Here is an 18,526-nt window from a genome sequence, read left to right as displayed (position 1 = left end):
TGCTAGTGCATCATCTGTGAAACTTCCTACAGTGCTCATTAAGACAGCTGACACATTCCAGTCCTCCATTCATCAGGTGAACTGGTGCCAGCTCCACAATGCCATGGAAAAAAAACAATCTACCACACACACCCACACACTAACACTAACACTAACCCTAACCCTCTTATATAGAGCCTCTCAGATTCAAATGCTTTCAGACATGGCTACTTTTACCTTAATCTGCCATTCTGATTTATGGCTAAATGGTGGTGTTCCACCTGGGAACGCCACACAGAGGAACAAATGTTCAAGACCTGCCTCTGAATAAGTGCTTCTTAAAAAAGGGGGGATCGTATTGCTCATATTATTCATTGTCACTACTTTTTAATTGAGAAAAAAAAAAAAAAGAATACATTCATTTTAACCAAAAACGAAAAAAAAACAAACAAAACCAAACTGCAGTGCCTCTTATATGATGGATACTGTTTGATTACATATTTATTATATCCTCCAGCAAGCTGCAGAAGTTATGAGTTTGTGTTTGTTCCTCTGTTGTTTGTCTGTGACTAAATAAAGTCAAAATTATTAATGGGCCAATCAGAATACTAATGGGCTAATCAGCACAAAGTCTGCAGAAAGTCTGCTTTACAGTGAAACTGGTACAGCTCGACTGCCAAACTTTTGTGTACATATTATAAAGCGCCGCTGCAGCCTGACCTTTACACAATTCTCTCTTGTTAAAAGACAACAAAGTTGGTGCGCGCTATTCTCGGAAAGCCTATTACTTCACATAACAAGCGGTGATTATGCTTTGCCTGAATCCTTCGGAAAGACTGGTAGCTCATTAACACAGATTTCTTTGCAAAAAGGTCACATGCGTTTTCTTTAGGAACAAACAATATGCTGCAAAAGAGCGTCAACAAAGCTCTACAAGCTAGAAGTGATCTAGAGACACAGAATTCAAACTAAACTGCCAAATTGCGGGGTTCTGGTTAGCACTATGTGCAGCAGGTGTAGTTTCACCTTACTAAACCTGTTTGTCGGTCTGGATGGGCGGGTATCATCATCATTGTTGTCTGTGGATCACAGTGCACCATTGTTATGTGAATATGCGTGGCTCGGTGAGAGTCGATCTAGACATTCCTCTGTTTATCTCCAGACCAAACAGTGAAACCAGACACTTAAGTTGTCTTCAGTGTCCATGATTTAAAAAAAAAAAAAAATACAGAGTGTAGGACAGCTTCTCACTTTTTAGAAAAGGGGCAGCCCCACACCCACGGCACCGTCCCCATGTCTCCTCCTGATGAAAGCTACTGACTGAAATCCTCCTGCCCATGCACTTTAGAGCATCCTGCTGCAAAATGAAGCCAATGAACATTTTGTGTATGTGAATGCTGAAATACTGTCTGGGCCCAGTGGCGAGTAAAGTTTCAGCATGCACGAAGCTAATGATCATCGGCAAAGCAGAGTAGAAAACATTCAGCTGCGGCTTCTCGTTTTTAGCCAGCGCCGAGCTTCGCTTTCATCGGTTAAAATGACAAACGTCTCGGGTGGTACGTCATATCAGCTGTCACTAATTAATGTTAATTCCGTGAGTAACTTGATGACAGGCCTAAATTAAACTTGGCCGTGGTCGGTTTGTGTGCTCTCAACACGCCGCTGTCAGTACTTGTCAAAAATAGTTTGTGAGAGAAGAAGCTCCGCTCTGTAACACCGCGCTACAACCGAATCCAACTGAGTGAGACATCCTCTTTCTAATGGCTCATGTCACGTCACTGTCAGCGGTAGGCAAATTGAACATTTATTTATATCTAATTAATAATTTAAGCTTATAAACTTTGTATTTTTGAACCACAATCTTCACTATTTGGATCAAGACATTCACAAAAAAATATGGAGTGTGAGATTAAATAGTCAACAGCTGTGTTATTTCAATGTAATGAACCTTAAAGCAAAGGATATTAGGTTCCACCAAACTGGAAGAATCCCACTTAGTCTGGCAAGACGGCTTTAAGTGATACAAAAAGGGCCTTTGTAATTCCAGAGCAGCCTATTACTCATCATTAATAGAGGAAAGTAAAAACAGCCCCAGGTTCTTTTTCAGCACTGCAGCCAGGCTGACAGAGAGCCATGGCTCTATTGATCCATGTATTCCTATAGCTCTAAATAATAACACGTTTATGAGCTTCTTTAATAATAAAATTCTAAGTATTAGAGACAAAAATCCATCACCTCCTGCCCTCACCTGGCACCGATTCATCTTCCTTTTTCTCCCATCGACCTTCACCAACTTAGCTTAAACAATTTCTTCATCTAAACCATCAACGTGTCTCTCAGAGCTCGACCCAACTAGGCTGCTTAAGGAAGTTTTATCCTTTGCAGGAGCTTCTTTACTAGATATGATCAATCTGTCTTTAATAACGTGGCTCTGCTCTTGATCCAGGTGCATTAGGCAACTAAAAAGCTGTATCTAACCTTCCCTTCCTCTTTAAGATCCCTGAGAAGTTAAAACCTTGACCTTCTAGATGCATCAGACAAAAACCTTGCCTCTATACCTACCTATCATATCCTCTTACGGAGACTGGAACATTTTAAAGGTGTGAACTGAGGAATCTGAGGGGACCAGAGCTGTGATGGAATAAAACACACAGCTTGTGTATGTGCAGCTAACCGATATTGATCAGTGTTGCTGAAATGACGCTCAGTGTAGCATCATAAATGTAGAAAATAAACGATAAGGAGACTAATTAAATAGGCGCGATAACCTAATGACCTGCAGACGCTCTGAAAACTTTACAATCATGCCTCTGCCCCCTTCACCTCAAATTCTCAAATTGTAACTCCCACCAAAGTAAACAGAGTGATAACACATATGTGAGTGTCTGCATGTGTCTGTAGCTCAGTTTAACCTGAAACCAGAGAGTGAAGGAGATACACACACTTTCTCCTCCTGCAACCTGAGCAGTTTCTTCCTCTCTGGGGACTGTGGGAATGTGTGTACTCCTGTGTGTGTGTGTGTGTGTGTGTATCATGTGATTGAGGTTCAGACTTACAAAAACATCAGACTACCCTTCAAAACAGCTTTTTACATATCTGTATTTTAAATAGAAGACAGTATTAGCAGCAGAGTGGTTAACGGTTTCATTTACTTAGTCCAATGCTGTCAACCTCCATTCAGACAAAATCAGGACAACTGCACCCTTCACCCTCCACCCTTTTCCCCAATCATAAAGAATACAGAATAAGCAAAAAAAAACATTTGAGCTCTTCCCATAAGCAGTCCACGTCTTCGCAAAGTGACACAGGGTCAGGTACAGTGACACAACGTCCTACCTCGCAGCTCTGCCAGCGGTTGGGAATGTTGGGCCGAAGCTTCTGCTCACAAACCACCTTCCTCATCTCCTCCACAGATGGATCTGACTGAACCAGGTCATAGTAGGGCAGCTGGTAATCCTCATGGATGCCTGCCAGATAAAAAAAAAGTTTTACATTAAAGTAGATCCATTTTTCAGACTGTGCGATCATGCATCCATCCCTCCATCTTTGTAGATACTGGTGTGTCAACGTTTCCATAATTAACTCCGTTCCTGTCTTGCTCCATTCGTCCATCACTCCCTCCATTAATGTGTCAACCTCCTATTCATCCACTCCACCCCATCTCTTCTGATCCTCACCTCCCATAGAGCAGCGGCTGGCGATCTCCCAGAAGACCAGGCCCATGGCATAAATGTCAGCTCGCTTGAAAGACTCAAAATGTTTCATGTTTATGGAGTCGTCCAGGACCTCTGGAGCCATATACCTGCGCAGAAAGATAATGGATTGTTACCAGACCATTCACGCATTCAAGCACCCATTGTTGAAGGAATGATTTGAAACACAGCGGAGATTATTGGAAAAACAGCTGGAAAGAGCTGGAAAGTACACAGACCGGCACAAGCATGCTGTGACAAGTTGGTATTTTCCTGATCTTGAATTGCCCTTTGAGGGTCCGCTCGGTATTTAATGTCAACAGCAGCGTGTACAGGTGAGACTGCAAAGCAAGATTCTGGTGCGCAGTAATAAAATGGGTCTTAGTCTTGACTGAGAGCCAAGGCCCCTATTCCCCAAAAGCTTCTTAAGACTAAGATGATCATACAATTCATTTTATAAACCTTTTTAAAGGTTAAACAAAAACACTAATTTCATGTGGTCTTACTAAAAATGGTGGATTAGTGCCTTCTAAACACTAGGGGAGTCATAAGACGCTATACTGTGGCACCCTATTTAGAATTATTAAGCCCTGCATAAATTAAATATTGGTTTATAACACATTATAATATAGCTGTAAGCAGATATAAGCACATTTTAAGTATTTACCAACAAGCATAACTTCTACGCTGAAAACATATTTTACATTATTACAACAGTATTTTACTATATTTTAATTAATTTTCAGTTTATACAGCAGCCGCTACTTATTGGTTCCCACAGGAGGATATATATATATATATATATTAATAACCACATATATGTTTGAAACTACATTACAGTCTGTTATAAACCTTTATAAACAGAAAACTACATTTCACTAAATTTTCCTTTGTTTTTATTCATTTAAACTGCATCTTTAAGTCTATATTTTTTCCATGACGTGCCTGATGTAGAGTTAGTTTGGATGTTTAAGTGCGAGAAAAGTCTAAACTAACACAAACAAGAACATGAATTAAACAATTAGTGACTGGTGTCTAACTAACCGTGTGTTGTGTAACTGACTGACTGATTCAGATCTGCCAATGTCTGACGACACCGTCCCCCTCTCTTCCTCTCTCTCCCTCTTTTTGCCTTCATCCCGACAGCACTAATCACAGTAATGACGTTAGCACTTTGATGTAGAAAGGTGACTATTGGATTCCTTTATCTTTTTTTTTTTTTTTTTTTGCAGTATTAATTGCATTAATGCAAAAATATTTATTAGAGACCTATTTCTTCATGACAGAAACAAGACGAAGCCTAAATAAAAAGCAACTCTGAAGAAATGCATTGCAGTTTTCATCAACAAATAAAAACAAAGCAATAATGTAAAAGACTGACAAATGTTTTGATGCACAGTCTTATTTAACAGCCTGAATCTGTGGAACCACACACTGCAGATCCTGAGTAGTAAAACAGTTTCCTCCACCAACACCAAAAATATCTCTTGTTCAGAAGATGATAGACCTGTTGCACCACTATTAATAAGAAACACCTAACAAAGTGATGTGTCTGTCAGTAATGTTATCTGATGTTACCTGTTGTTGTCAGGAGGAGACTTTCAAAGATTTTTAAAGAATTCAAAGGAGTTCAAAGAATTTGAAAGTGGAAAACATTTCTGTGTTGCTTAAAACATTTATACTTTATCATCATTACTCCTATTCACACTGGCCGTTACGAGATCCCTTTCCTAATAACTCCGCGTTCTGCGAGCAAAAATATTCTCATTCTCAAGTATTTCTAAAGCTTATATGAGGCTTCAGGCGTCTGAGAAAGAAAAACCAAGTGGAGTCTGTTAACATCCTTCTGCTGCAGATCAACCGGGAAATACTGTCCGGGGAAACAAAGAGAGGGAATTTTATATTAAAAGACAAACTCTGGAAGCTAGCCATAGGATTTGTGCTGCTTAGACTATTCAAGCATATTAGCTTTGGATAAACTTTACTTTAAACTTATTTTTACTTGTACTTAACTCTTGTTTTTGATTGCTCAGTATGAACAGGGGGAATGATAACGCCAAGCATCATTTCAGTGTTCATGCAGGCACCTGGCTCTTGTTTTAAGACAGACTTGCCAACCTCTGCCTTAATTCTCTCAACAAGAGGAAACCAAATGTTTAAAAGGAAATGAGAAGGACTTTTGGACTAATGCTGGTTAAAGTGAACTTAAAATGTTCATAAACACTGTAAACAAGTATGAATTATACATTTAGCGAGTAATATTTAGACTTATCTGTCAGCTGCTTTATCCTGAATGAAAGCTTTCCCTTCCGTTCATTAAAGCCGTGCAGCCATCTGATGGCAGCAGAACAGATGCGAGTGATGATTCTGAAGCTTCCAATTTGAAAAGTGCCACACTGCGGTTAAGACTCATTTACGTACTAGGATCCACTGTGCTGCCCTGATTTAATCAGCGCTGCAGAGGAATCACCAAAAAAAAAAAAAAAAAAAAAAAACTCAGATAACTGACCATACCAAAGTGGCTCATGAGCCTCGATCTCTGCTCATACTGAAATCAAACAAATCAATAAGAACTAAACCTGTGGGTTACTGATTTGCACACAGCATCAGCCTCCCGCTGCTGATGATCTGTAATGAGATGGATTCAGCAGTGTAATCAAATAACTCCCACTTGGGCATAACAGACGAAGTCTTAATTGAATTCTTTAACCTATTAGCGTGCAAATAATGAATGGATAGCCTCTATAACCAAAACTGCTGCTGCTTCACATAAATTAGAAGCAGAGTACGGAACTGATAACGTTTTACTGAAAGAAATGCCGTTATCGATTTCCTTAACTATTCCTGATACTTGTAGTTCCTAGATTTTCCAAGAGTAGATTGGGAGGCAGAGATTTCAGCTATCAGGCTCCTCTCCCAGTTTGGGTTGGGGAGGCAGACACCCTCTCTAACATTTAAGGTTAAAATGTATAGTTAAGACTGGCTCATCCCTTAATTACGCTGCTATAAGCTGGGGCTGCTGCAAGTGAGTAAATTCCAGACACATTAACTTTGTGTCTTCTCTCTCCTGTAGTTTGTCCTTTCCCCATGTGTCCTCTCTGTCCCTTCGGCAGGGTCTGGGTCTGCCATTGCTGCTCTACGCTCATCATCATTACTATCATCCTTATACCATAACAATAATAATAATAAAAATGATAATAATAACAATAATAATTGGTGCTGCTGAAAATAACAGTATATACAGCTTTCTCTCCTCCCTCTGTTTCTCCTCTCTCCCCCCATTTATCTCCTCTCAACCCAACCGGTTGAAGCAGATGGCTGCCCACCTTGATTTCGGTTCTGTAAGAGGTTTCCTTCCTGTTAATAGGGAGTTTTTCCCTCTCATTTGTCGTCAAGTACTTGCTCATCATAAGAACTGTTGGGCTTCTCTCAACGTTATTGTTGAATAGTGAGGACATAAGTTCGCCCGGCTCTGACTGTATGAATGTGCTAGCAGAGATGAAAGGAACAAATCGTTTCGAAGGCATTCGATTCCGACGGTTTGGACAATTTTTTTGCAAAGAAACCCAGAGGAATTCAGGGAAAGCGGAATCCAGCAAAGACGCAAGTTAATCAAATTTAAAAGGCAAGCTATTTTTATCTAGGCGTTTACTGAAACACAACCCACACACAGAACGCATTTGAAGGTGAGTCTGCAGGAGAAGCTTTTGATCAAGATTGTGTTTGAATAAAATCAGGGCCTAAATATTATTAAGTACATAACCTTCTTCCTTTAGACAAATGAAGAGCACGTTTGGAGGAACTGTCTCTTTAGTTATTCTCAGATTTTGGGATTCTGGACAAAGTGGCTTTTTACATTTACACTACAATTTCACTGACTATGAATACAAGACGACCATTTGAATGCTGAAGTCATTTTCATATCTGTAGCTTTGTAGACAAAAGAATGATAATACATTGGTGTCTTTTAGTTCCGGTTCATTTTATGTCCACACTGACATATTGTGAGTAGAGGAGTAGGTATAAAGTCAAATGGACTGACACTGGTGACTGATACTGGGTCATGCTGAACTTTACTGAACCTGGTCTGTGCACAAAGTGAAAACAAGTACACAGTGATCTTGCTGATTATGAGCTTCATCAGGACCATAAACAAGCATCTTTTACCGTAATTAAAAGGACTGGTTGCTATGTTACACTCACTGTGTAAGCATGTTTTACCAGATGATCTTGAATATTATGAATATTAATATATATATGGATAAAACATATGGATTTAAAAGTGGTTTGGTATTGGCACCAAAGTCAGACTCGGAAGCAGACATCTACAATTTCATGACATCTGGATCAAATCCATCTGTTGAGGACGATCATGTGATATGACCGAAAGCTCCACAACAGCTACTAAAGGATGCATGTGATGTCGCTGTTTTTTCATCAATAAGACTGTATCCTCTAAGCGTATCTGACCTTGCTGTACCATTTCCTCAGACATCACAGGAAGCCGTCGTCCAGCTCTGATCAACAGCTCTGCCATCTCTGGCTTTAGATGCATCAAATCCTGCTCGATAACGCTGTCATTCTTTTTGATTTGAACTCATTGCAAAACTTCCCACGGCCATGGCCTTGAGCATACTGTTACATATTGCACCTCCTGTTTTTCTGAAGCTTCCTCGGAGCTAAAAGTCAATACCTGTACTAATGGTACTCCATTCTGTAAATGTGAATTCCAACTTGAAAAAAAAAAAAAAATTTCAGTTCAGCTGCTCACCTGCTTCTCATATAAGAACATGTTTTACACATCTATAATTTTCTTCATTCCTTAATTCTAATGATGATTGATAAACATAGTAAGTGATACCTTAATAATACCACGATACCTTAATAACTGAAGTGTCAGTGTGAAAACACACTCCTCAATAGAGCTGTGTCGACAAAATTGATTCTCCTATTCTCATTTTATTTTGTAAGGATTGATTCGTATGTGCTCACGTACAAATTCGCGTCATCGAATTCACGCATGCGCGCGTGGTGTGAAGCTACCAAACAATGAACATGACGTCAGACAGTACGCAGTGCTTACTGTGCGACGTTATTTAGTAATGACCAAGTTTGCACTTTTTGATTTTTAACGCTAAGCATTGCTTACTGTCCGACGATGTCCACTGTTTGGTAGCTTCACACCACGCACGCATGCGTGAATTCGATGACGCGAATTCGTACGTGAGCACGTGCGAGTCAATCCTTACAAAACATAAAATGAGAATATGAGAATCGATTTTATTGACACAGCTCTGCTCCTCAATAGTAAATTGACAAAATATCTATATCTAACACAAAGCTTTGGGATATTAATGCTCTTACAATAAATAAATAAATAAATAAATAAATAACGTAACAATAAATAGAACGTAGCAGTGTTATTGTTCAAAGTCATACAGGCTGTCAGAAAGCAGGACAGAAAAAAAACCTGAGTGGTGCTAAAAACAGACACCTCAATGAATTAATTTCAGTGGAAGCAATATCTGCTCACATTTCACACAAAATTACACATTTTCAAGCTTCTGGGTTCGACTGACACTTTGCTGGAAGATTGGCATTATGATAGAAAGTTAACAAGACACTGGTGGAATGAGATCATCAGTGTGTAACATGGATTTCAGCCAAGGCCAGAGCTTGTGTCTCCACTGACCCAAGGTTTACTAAATCATTTAGAGGCACCGAAACACACCCGCAGCATCAAATCACCGCACAGAGAAGGAGGGAGGAGAAAGACATAAACAAGACAAAAAAAAAAAAAAAAAGGAGGGGAGAGAAAAACATTCCTGGACGAAAGCTGCGTTGGTATCGCTGTGGGAGGTAGGAAGGGGAAGACTGCTGGAGAGGGAGCTGCTCCCTGCCCAACCCTGCAGCTAGACAAGTCTACATAATGGAACAAGAGATGTGTGGACAGAGAGGCACGAAGGGAAAGTGAAGGTCTCCAGTCTGGAGAATTTTAAGCCGAGTAGAAATGGTGGAAAAAATGATTAAGTATCTGTTTAAACATGGTTCACTTGGATTTAAAACTTTTCTGTAGGGCTTTGTCAGACATGTATGTCTGTATGTATATATGCATTTATTCATTTTTATATTTTATATATTCTTTTCACCTAAGGCTGCAAATAATGCTTACTTCAACTTCCCAGACGCCAAGGTGAAATATTAAAATGTTTTATTTTGTTTTTTCCAGCAGTCTAAAACCCAAGGACCACAGAAGACAGAGAAAACCAGCAAATACTAAAATTTGAGAAGCTGTAATCAATCGATTTTCAAAATTGCTGCTCATTAGTTTTCTCTCACAGACTAACTGCTTAAGTGACAAATAGTGTTTGCTGTAGTTTAGCAACAATATATGGTAAAACCTGTATGCCGGCTCTTTGAGCACCGCATTAGAAACTGGTACCTTTACAAAATCCTGTTAAGACGAAAGAAATAACGAACACATCCCTGCGTTCATCCTGTTGATTTTTATACTATTTTTTTTTTCTAAATGTCCTTGAACTGCACATGAAGAAGGCAGGAAAGACTCAAGGCCGCATTGTGGTTGCCCTGGAAGAGTGTTGGGCAAAAGAGGATTCATTTCAAGGTCCATGGTGTCCTGGCTAAGTGGCCTAGGTCAGCGTAAACACATGGCGCCATGTCTGATCACCAACGGAGATCGTTTCCAACCCCCCGGACTGGCAGGCTAGCCAAAAGTGACAAACAGATTGATTTGGCCAAGCGATGAAATCCCGATAAAATTGAGAGCTGAAATAGAGTCAGCTCTTGAAGACTGAACGGTCGCTGACACTCTAATGGCCTGGCTTCTTTATTTACACTCCCAATTCACTGCGGCGACTTGTTTTGAAGCTCAGAGACATGTCGTAAAACACCGCAACACCTGCCTACACGGCGAAGCAGCAGCAGGTTTATCCCAAAAGGATCCTCGTGTCATAATGAAAGATAGCCCACATGGTCAAAACGGCTGAGCCAGAGGATTTCAGTAACCTCTGCGACAGAATCGCAGCGAATACAGAACAAGATGGAAAAGAAGCACGTTCAATCATAAGTCAGCTGCTCTAAAAAGAAATCTGATAACAAGCTGTTTGCATTCTAAAAAAAGGTTAGGTTACCTTTTGGTTCCCACTCTGTGGTTTGGAGCGATGTCGATGGTGTCGGTGGCTGAGTCGTGGCGCACGGCTAGACCCAGGTCAGCGATGCAGCAGGTCCCGTTCTTCTTTACTAGAATGTTCTTTGACTTCAGGTCTCTGTGGGCAATTGCTGGCTTACCTGGAGACAGAACCCGACAAAAGTCAGCAAAAGCCCTGCGCTAACTGAAACTTAATGGGAGTAACTGCATTCTACGCACGCGCTACACACTCGACACTTGGTATTTTGATATTATAATACAGCTTGTTAGAACGAAGGTTGGGTATGACCTAAAATTTCTATGAACAAATACTTTTCATTTTGATCCATGACTGCCATCACTACAGGGGAAAGACAATGCAGAGGCTATTTCCACAGAGCACTTACAGAGAAGCAAAGATTACAGAGAAAAGGATGCATTTGCACTATTTCAGTATTTAACAAGGATGCATGTCCAATTTCATTCCATGTCCAGTGCTTTTTGGTTGCAAATTACACTTGGCTTTTTTGATATTAGATAGAAGATTTTGTGTCTTTTGACCACAAGAAGGACTGGGTGAGCTCTCAGACTAACATTTACCAGTGGATATGTTTTCACCTGCGTTTGCAGGACAGAGGAAAAATGAACAGGAGGTGGTGTCCAATTAAGCAGTTTGGTTGGTCTAATCAAGCCCACACATTTGTTCTTTATCTGCCTGAGGACATTTCTTATATAAACCTTTTTATTCTGCAGTTTTGTCTTACAGAGCTAAAAACTGATTTCTTAAATACTGAGATTTAAATATCGATATATCGTTATTTGTACTTTGCATCAAACCCATGACACAAGACTATTAATTGTGAAAATGAAAACACGGTTTTGCACATTTATGATTGGATCTCCAGGAAAGGCATGCGGTATGTGTGCCTGGGAGAAATATGAGCGTGTGTGCCTCACCTTGCGTGCCCACTATCTCCATGTGGAGGTGAGCGAGGCCGCTGGCTGTGGACAGGGACAGCTTAATCATGCCCTCCACGGTGACGGTGTAGCGGTTCAGGTAGTCAAACAGGGAGCCGTGCTCGTGGTAATCTGACACCAGCCACAGCTGAGTCCACGTCCCGTTATCTACACACAGGCAGGAAGAGGAGCAAGGAGATGACTGGGTTAAAGACAAGAGGTGGTGCTGTCCGTCTGCGTTTCCAGAACGAATCTGTCACCACTGCAGTTAGACAGATTTAGTCACTACATGTCATTATGTGCCACATACTGTTATTTTCAGACTCTTAGGATACTAAAATATGCCAACCATTGCTGTGCTACTATACAGGCTGAGCTGAGCCTGTTGTCTAGGTTTTTAACACGGATATATGGATATAACAGAGTTTCAGAGATATAAGAAACATGTTTATTAGACATTTTTAGCTTTAATACTAAGAAAAAGTGTAAAAAAAAAACAAAACAAAAATTACAAAAAGAAAAATAAACAAACAAATAGATTTAATCAATGTGGTTACTCTTCTTGTTATCCTAATTAAAAAAATATTTAGAAATTTTCCTTGGTTCCTATCACGCTTTGGGGAATACAAATAATAAAAACAATTAAAATCTATTAGCTCACATGCTTCCACGGAGCCACATCACTTCTGTGTGTGTGTGTCTGTGCGCACATTTTTGGAGCTATCTAACTGTGTGTTAATGTTTCCTTGGTTTTGACAGTGTACTGTTACTCCCCCATACTGTCTACCAACCTGTCTATTCACAGTGAACGCTTGTCTGTGCTACCTTCACCTTTAGCGGAGCTGCTTTTCTGCTCTGACAGCTCAAGCTTCACTTGTAATTAAATCAGCCCACAGTGTCATTTGCAGATGATGAGCTCATACTGATGAAGACCTTATTTGCATGGCTTGGAACTGATGGGCTTTAATCAATCCTGAGCCTTTGATGGCTCTTTATTTAGCCTCACAACTGTGCAATCTGTTTTCCCCATCCAATCACTCATTCCTTTGTGTGAAATCATTTTTGATTTCTTCCGGTTTGCTCACCTTTGTTGTCAGCAGCAATGAAGCCCAGAATGTTCTCGTGTCTTAGCATCACGGTTTGGTAGATCTCGGCCTCGCGGAACCAAGAGCGCTCCTCGCGGGAGGAAAAGATCTTCACGGCAACCTCCTCGCCACGCCACTTGCCCCGCCAAACCTCTCCGAAACGCCCTTTACCGATGCTCTCCTGGAGGATGATGGTCCTGGCGATGGTCCTCTGGACCAGTAGCGGAAGGCCTGTAAAAAGAAAAAAAAAGGACAAAGGCAAACATAAAAACATTTTTAAAACTGAGAGCAACATATTTCCATATTTTCATTTTAAGAAAAATTTAAAACTGGATAACAGAAAGGAATTATGGAGGAGCGTCCAAGAAAAATATCTCAATTACTAGAAGTCAAACATTGTTAAATTCTACTTTAATGTTTTGTGGAGCTCACAAAAGTCTCAATGTCAAAAACCTCACTTAATAAACCTGAAACGACTAAATGAGAATGACTCTAAAAATTCATATGACTACGAGAATATGTTTGGAATATTTCAAGAATGAAATCTCAGAGTATTAGGCGATGTGGAAATATTTTGAAATAAAAGTAATATTTGAGAATAAACTGTTAGAAAGGAAAGGTCAAATTATACTGAGTTACTACGGTCAGATCACGTGTCTTACTATAAGTCAGTATTAATAACAGCAATGACACAGAAGAGAAGAAGAGAACTGTGTGCTGACTCCAGTTTCCACTCCACCATCTCATTCGCTAAGAGAGCTCAATTAGGAGTCCCTTATATCCTGTTTTTTTTTTAATGTGAGCAATTCAACAATATTATATTTATTCAAGACCCTTACTGAGCGGGACATTTCACAGTATAAAAACTAACTTTTCAGTCATTTTTGTTGAACAAACTGTCAATGGTGACACAGTTTCTGAATAACCTCAAACCTAATTTGGTGTTTCGGTCGACATATGCACTGATACCCTTGATAGCTTTGCAAATTACAACTCAGTACTCTCCATAACACCATGTTGGGATTAACAGTGTCATAATGTGATTGTACATTAAACTTAAAAAAGTGGGCAGTGTTACTTTATAGTTTAATATCTTATAATAAGCATTAAGATTTTTTCCCTTATAATATTATGATTATTTTCAAAATCCCTTATTTCCTGTCAAACAAAAGTGGCCCTCATCTGTGAATAAAACCACAGATTTTCTTGTGCTCCACTCTCTCTACCTGTGAGTGTTTTACCTCGCACTTTCCTGAGTCTTTCTCAGGGGCATCACCTTTGAACAGATGATATTTAATAGTTTCGCAGAAATAAACATAAACTTCATCTTCTTCTCATTAATTCCCTTACTCTGATAAAACTGTGCATTCAGTACAAAAACAGTTGACCAACCTGAGTGTTTTTTAAGTTTGCTTGCTAAAGTACTGGATTTGCTGCAGAAGAGTTTGCTCCTCTTCTGGACAAATTTGGCCAGACACATTTCCAATGTTAATAACATGAAGTTATGCAACAATTGCGGGAAGGTTAGGTGTGGAATTGTTTCATTCAGCTCACTAGTTTGGCAAATTGCTGGTGAGGAAACAGAAAATGGAAGTGGAATGAAATTCCTCCTCCAATTTCAATAGACAAAACACACACACACACACACACACTGTACCAGTCCCACACACAGTTGCATATTGTGCAATATGGTGTAAATAGCTAGAAAGACCGAATCCAAGTCCATCCCTGGCAGTATGTTGGAGGTGCCAGTCGCCACAGAGAGGTGCTAATTTATGGCTAGCATAAAGAAGAGCTTTTGCCAGTACAATGTGTGTAGCTTGAATCTGAGCCAGCCAGTCATTATAACACACTTCTGCTTGAAGATGTGTGCAGCTGTGTGCACACACACACACACACACACACACACCAAGGAGAGAACAGTGTGTGCACTCCTAAGATCTTAAAATATAGACGCATTTTCACAGAAACTGGATCACACAAAAAAACTGTATCTAACTGGAAGCATCACTAGAAACCCACTATAAACCCTGAGTTATGTCTCCAGTAAGAATATTATGTGCTTTTTTAAGGTTCACATACATAAACTTTTAACTTTTGTTAAAGGACAAGGAACTTTTGGGGAGATAAAAGTAATACACTTAGACGCGCAGTTGTTCTTATTATTATTATACTACTTTCAAGCCCTCTTGGAGTCTGTGCACCCTTGTAGCATCACAGGAAGTTAGTGGAGATAATCATCAGCCCTTGCTTTATTAAAGGTTGCAGATATCGCACCTGCGTCCTCTCACTTAGGTGTTTATTGTTATATGCAGACTAATACACACACACACACTCAAACGCCACAGTTTTGCCAGACTGTCCAGTAACATCAGGACCCCCGGGGGGTGCCCACCTGATCCGGAGCCTGAGGTGGTCATGTCGTAGATGAGGTCCTTCAGTGTTGTTCCGACAGTGATGAAGGGATGGTCCATAGAGGGGTCCTCTTCGTTGGGCACCCGGTGGTGGTGGTGATGGTGGGCTCCAGCACCTCCGGCCCCAAGACCTCTGTGGCTGTGGCAGACGTAAAATGCCACAACAAGCAGCAGACAGAGCACGCAAACTGGGCCGGCGATCACTGCTGCGAGGGCCACGGGGCCCAGAGGAGGAGGCTTTACTGTGGGGACTGTAGGACAAAGAGGAGACAAGATACACACATTAGATAAGAATATATAATAGCTCAAAAGTTTATACACAAAAGTGTGGTGGGTTATATCTGGGTCTGAGATTAACATGCAAGTAAAAAGTGTGAGATATCAAATGAGGCTACACACTGCTGGAAAGGTTAACTTTGAGCATACTGATGGCTGGCAAGAGGCAGGCCTAAAGTGCTAGCCAAGAGCCAGGAAGCTAACAGGCCAAGTAGTGCGGGGGCACTTTCCATCTGCTAGGCTGATGGGAGATTTGGCCCACACTCTAACACGCATTCGCACGTTGGCCTTTCCTATAGTTGTGAGGATAATCATTCAAAATGATGCATTCCCTACCCACAGCCAAAAAGGACATATACACATATACAATAAGGCACCTGTGTCTTCATCCATCTACTGATATATAAATTTACATTCTTCAAACACATGCAATCAACTAGAGCCTTTTCAGAGGCTCTTTTTGACTTGTTTGAATGACTCAGCTGAAGTGTGACGGAGCACAGAGATGACATGACAAAGACTCTCAAGGTTTCTGCCACTGAGCTTCTGCTGGCTGGCAGAACCTTTCGGATGAACCACAACCATCAACGATGAAAAATAAAAAGCTGGAGCTAAAGCAGAGACGGAGAGTGAGAAGCCAGACAGCCCTAATCAAAGTGAGAGATGAGCAAGCTACAAAGAAGACTGCAAGTCTTCTTTTTACTGAGCGCATGAGAAAAGAAGAGAGAGTATGACTGAGAAAAGAGGTAGGACAGAAAAGGAAAAGGAGTTCAGCCAATGAGGCAAATGAAGGTCAATGTTGATAGGTTTTTTTATTAGGTGCATTAATAACTGCTATTCACTATTCAGCTTTAGCTTAGCTTCTCACGTTAAAAAGGCCCAGGTAAGAAGTATTGTAAATATTAAAGGGCAAGGAAAGGTCTGCAGTTCATACAGCTAACAAATTATAGCTTCATTAATACAAAATATAATTGAAGAAATCAACAAATATTTCAAAACGCCAACTTGTACTGGGGCTTGTACATTTTGTTCCTTCCAGAAAAGCCTGAGAGCGAGGGAGAAAATAAGGAAAGGATGAAATAGTAACATCGAGTCCCTCTATCTATCTACATATTCTTCCCTCCATTCAAATGCAGAGAATGCTGCTAAAGAAAACATAAAAATCAGATGGGAGAAAAGAGAACAAGCAAATGTCTGATTCATTTATAATTGAGCCTATTTCCTCACACTGAAACAAGGAGGCAGGTTGGATTTTTCACTTTAAAGCCCCGCTGCAACGCATAACATCTGTGTGATGAAACGATAAATAAAGTCACAGTGGAAGAAAATGTCATAGTGTTTGTTTGGATTTGGAGTTCTTTTTTTTTTTTTTGTTGAAATCAATTATTAAAATTTTGTGGTAACCTGAAAACACAAATGACTCAAAACTTGTATGTTACAACTCTGTTCTGCTACTTAATTACCGTACACCCAGGACAGCAGTGTTTAAAGTGAAAGTGCACTTTCAGACCACGAGGACGTCACAATTGGCGAAAATTAAATTACAGGAGGACCAGGAGGATTTAAATTATAGCTGAACCAGGCGGTTCACAGGAAAAAACAGAAGGTAATTGCAGCTGGAATTATTACTGAGGGAGAGGTGAAAAGTTGCAAACATGTGAATCCAGGACAGGAATAAAATCACTGACCAGCACAGGTAATGTTAAAATCACCCCAGCTCCTCTAGAGAAATGAATCCAGTCTGTGTGTGGGGCTTTGCGCTGCAAGCACACTTTATAAATGGATGAAGGATTAAACACAGGCTTTGTTCTTCCTTTGATGAGCGGCCATGGTATCACAATAATACGCTGTATGAGGGCTCAGTTATTTTTTTCTCTTTTCATATTCAGTTTTTATTTCAAAACAAATCTGGCAATTTAACAGTGCTAATTTAATGCAGTGAAAATCAGATTTCGAAAAATGAATAATTCCAATTTTAAATTGAAAAGCTGGTGTCTACTTAATTCTGGAAATAGTGACACAGCTTTAATATGTCAGAAGTACCGATGAGGGTGAAAACCATCACCTGTAGAAAGCTCCTAAAGCAACTGTCTTCAGTGTCCTGCTCTGTTGACTACAGGCAGTACTTTAGAGACTAGTTCTTTTATTGAAAGGATCACTACACATGACATAAGCTGTGTTCCTATGTCTTATATAACTTTGGTGATATATCTTCAGTGAACGGTATTTGGAAGGTTGTCTGAAAGGAAGAAAGACAAATATAATTATTTCTCTGCGCCTATTACAAGATAATGGAAATATCATTTCTTAGCTCCTGTATGTAATGGTGTACTTGTTGGCTGAGTAATCATATGTAAATAAAAATAATAAAAAAAAAAAAGAAATAATAATAAATAATCAATAAATAATCTTTGGCTGGAGAAAACAGCCAAGGATTATTTCTGTTCGAGCTGCTATGTAACATACTGTGGTGTGCGTGCAATAATACTGGGTGACAGATAATCCTTCGGCTGTATAAGTGCAGTCAAGAGCATAAGTCAAAATGAGCTCTGTAGTAGGTTTTAGCTCCTCAAAGAACCCACGCCTGTTCACTGAGTATGCCTTCATGCTCAATCAACCTGTGTGGCTCACCCCTGTGCTTTAAGGAGAACTTTACTGTAAGATTTAAGTAAATCTCAGTATTAACTGACACTGGTGTCTTTGTAAAAATACATCTGTCCCAGTTTAAAATGCAACTGGAGTGCAAGGAAAAACAAAAGACCTCTCATCTGTATTCATTTCCAACAGATTTCTGCTTGGCCTTCAACACCTGACTCAACCTAGGCGTCGACCCAAATGGGAGCAGCTTTCTTTCATTTAATTGTTGCTGCCTTGTTTTCCCTCCAGCCTCGTAGCAACAAATCAACTCTGAGCAACTTTGACTTCGATCTCGGTAAAAACAATCAAACCCAAAAAAGCAAAAACTATAGTTGTTTT

General features: G+C 40.0%; 1 protein-coding gene across 2 annotated transcripts in view; it reads right to left on the bottom strand.

Annotated features, from left to right (window-relative positions):
- Positions 1-18,526, bottom strand: part of tgfbr1b (transforming growth factor, beta receptor 1 b) — a 66,758-nt gene that overhangs the window by 9,247 nt on the left and 38,985 nt on the right. For both annotated transcript variants that reach the window (XR_005896512.1, XM_041065264.1), the window contains exons 3-8: positions 15,256-15,525; positions 12,861-13,091; positions 11,776-11,943; positions 10,823-10,979; positions 3,657-3,781; positions 3,316-3,446 (exon numbers count right to left, since the gene is read on the bottom strand). Coding sequence is in view for 1 of the 2 variants with exons in the window: in XM_041065264.1 (XP_040921198.1) it covers positions 3,316-3,446; positions 3,657-3,781; positions 10,823-10,979; positions 11,776-11,943; positions 12,861-13,091; positions 15,256-15,525 (1,082 nt within the window). In the remaining variant the exon portion in view is untranslated. The remainder of the gene's footprint in view (positions 1-3,315; positions 3,447-3,656; positions 3,782-10,822; positions 10,980-11,775; positions 11,944-12,860; positions 13,092-15,255; positions 15,526-18,526) is intronic.

Source organism: Toxotes jaculatrix, chromosome 20 (assembly GCF_017976425.1).
Source record: "Toxotes jaculatrix isolate fToxJac2 chromosome 20, fToxJac2.pri, whole genome shotgun sequence".
Classification (NCBI taxonomy): Eukaryota; Metazoa; Chordata; class Actinopteri; family Toxotidae; genus Toxotes; species Toxotes jaculatrix.
This window is presented reverse-complemented; position numbering and strand designations above follow the sequence as displayed.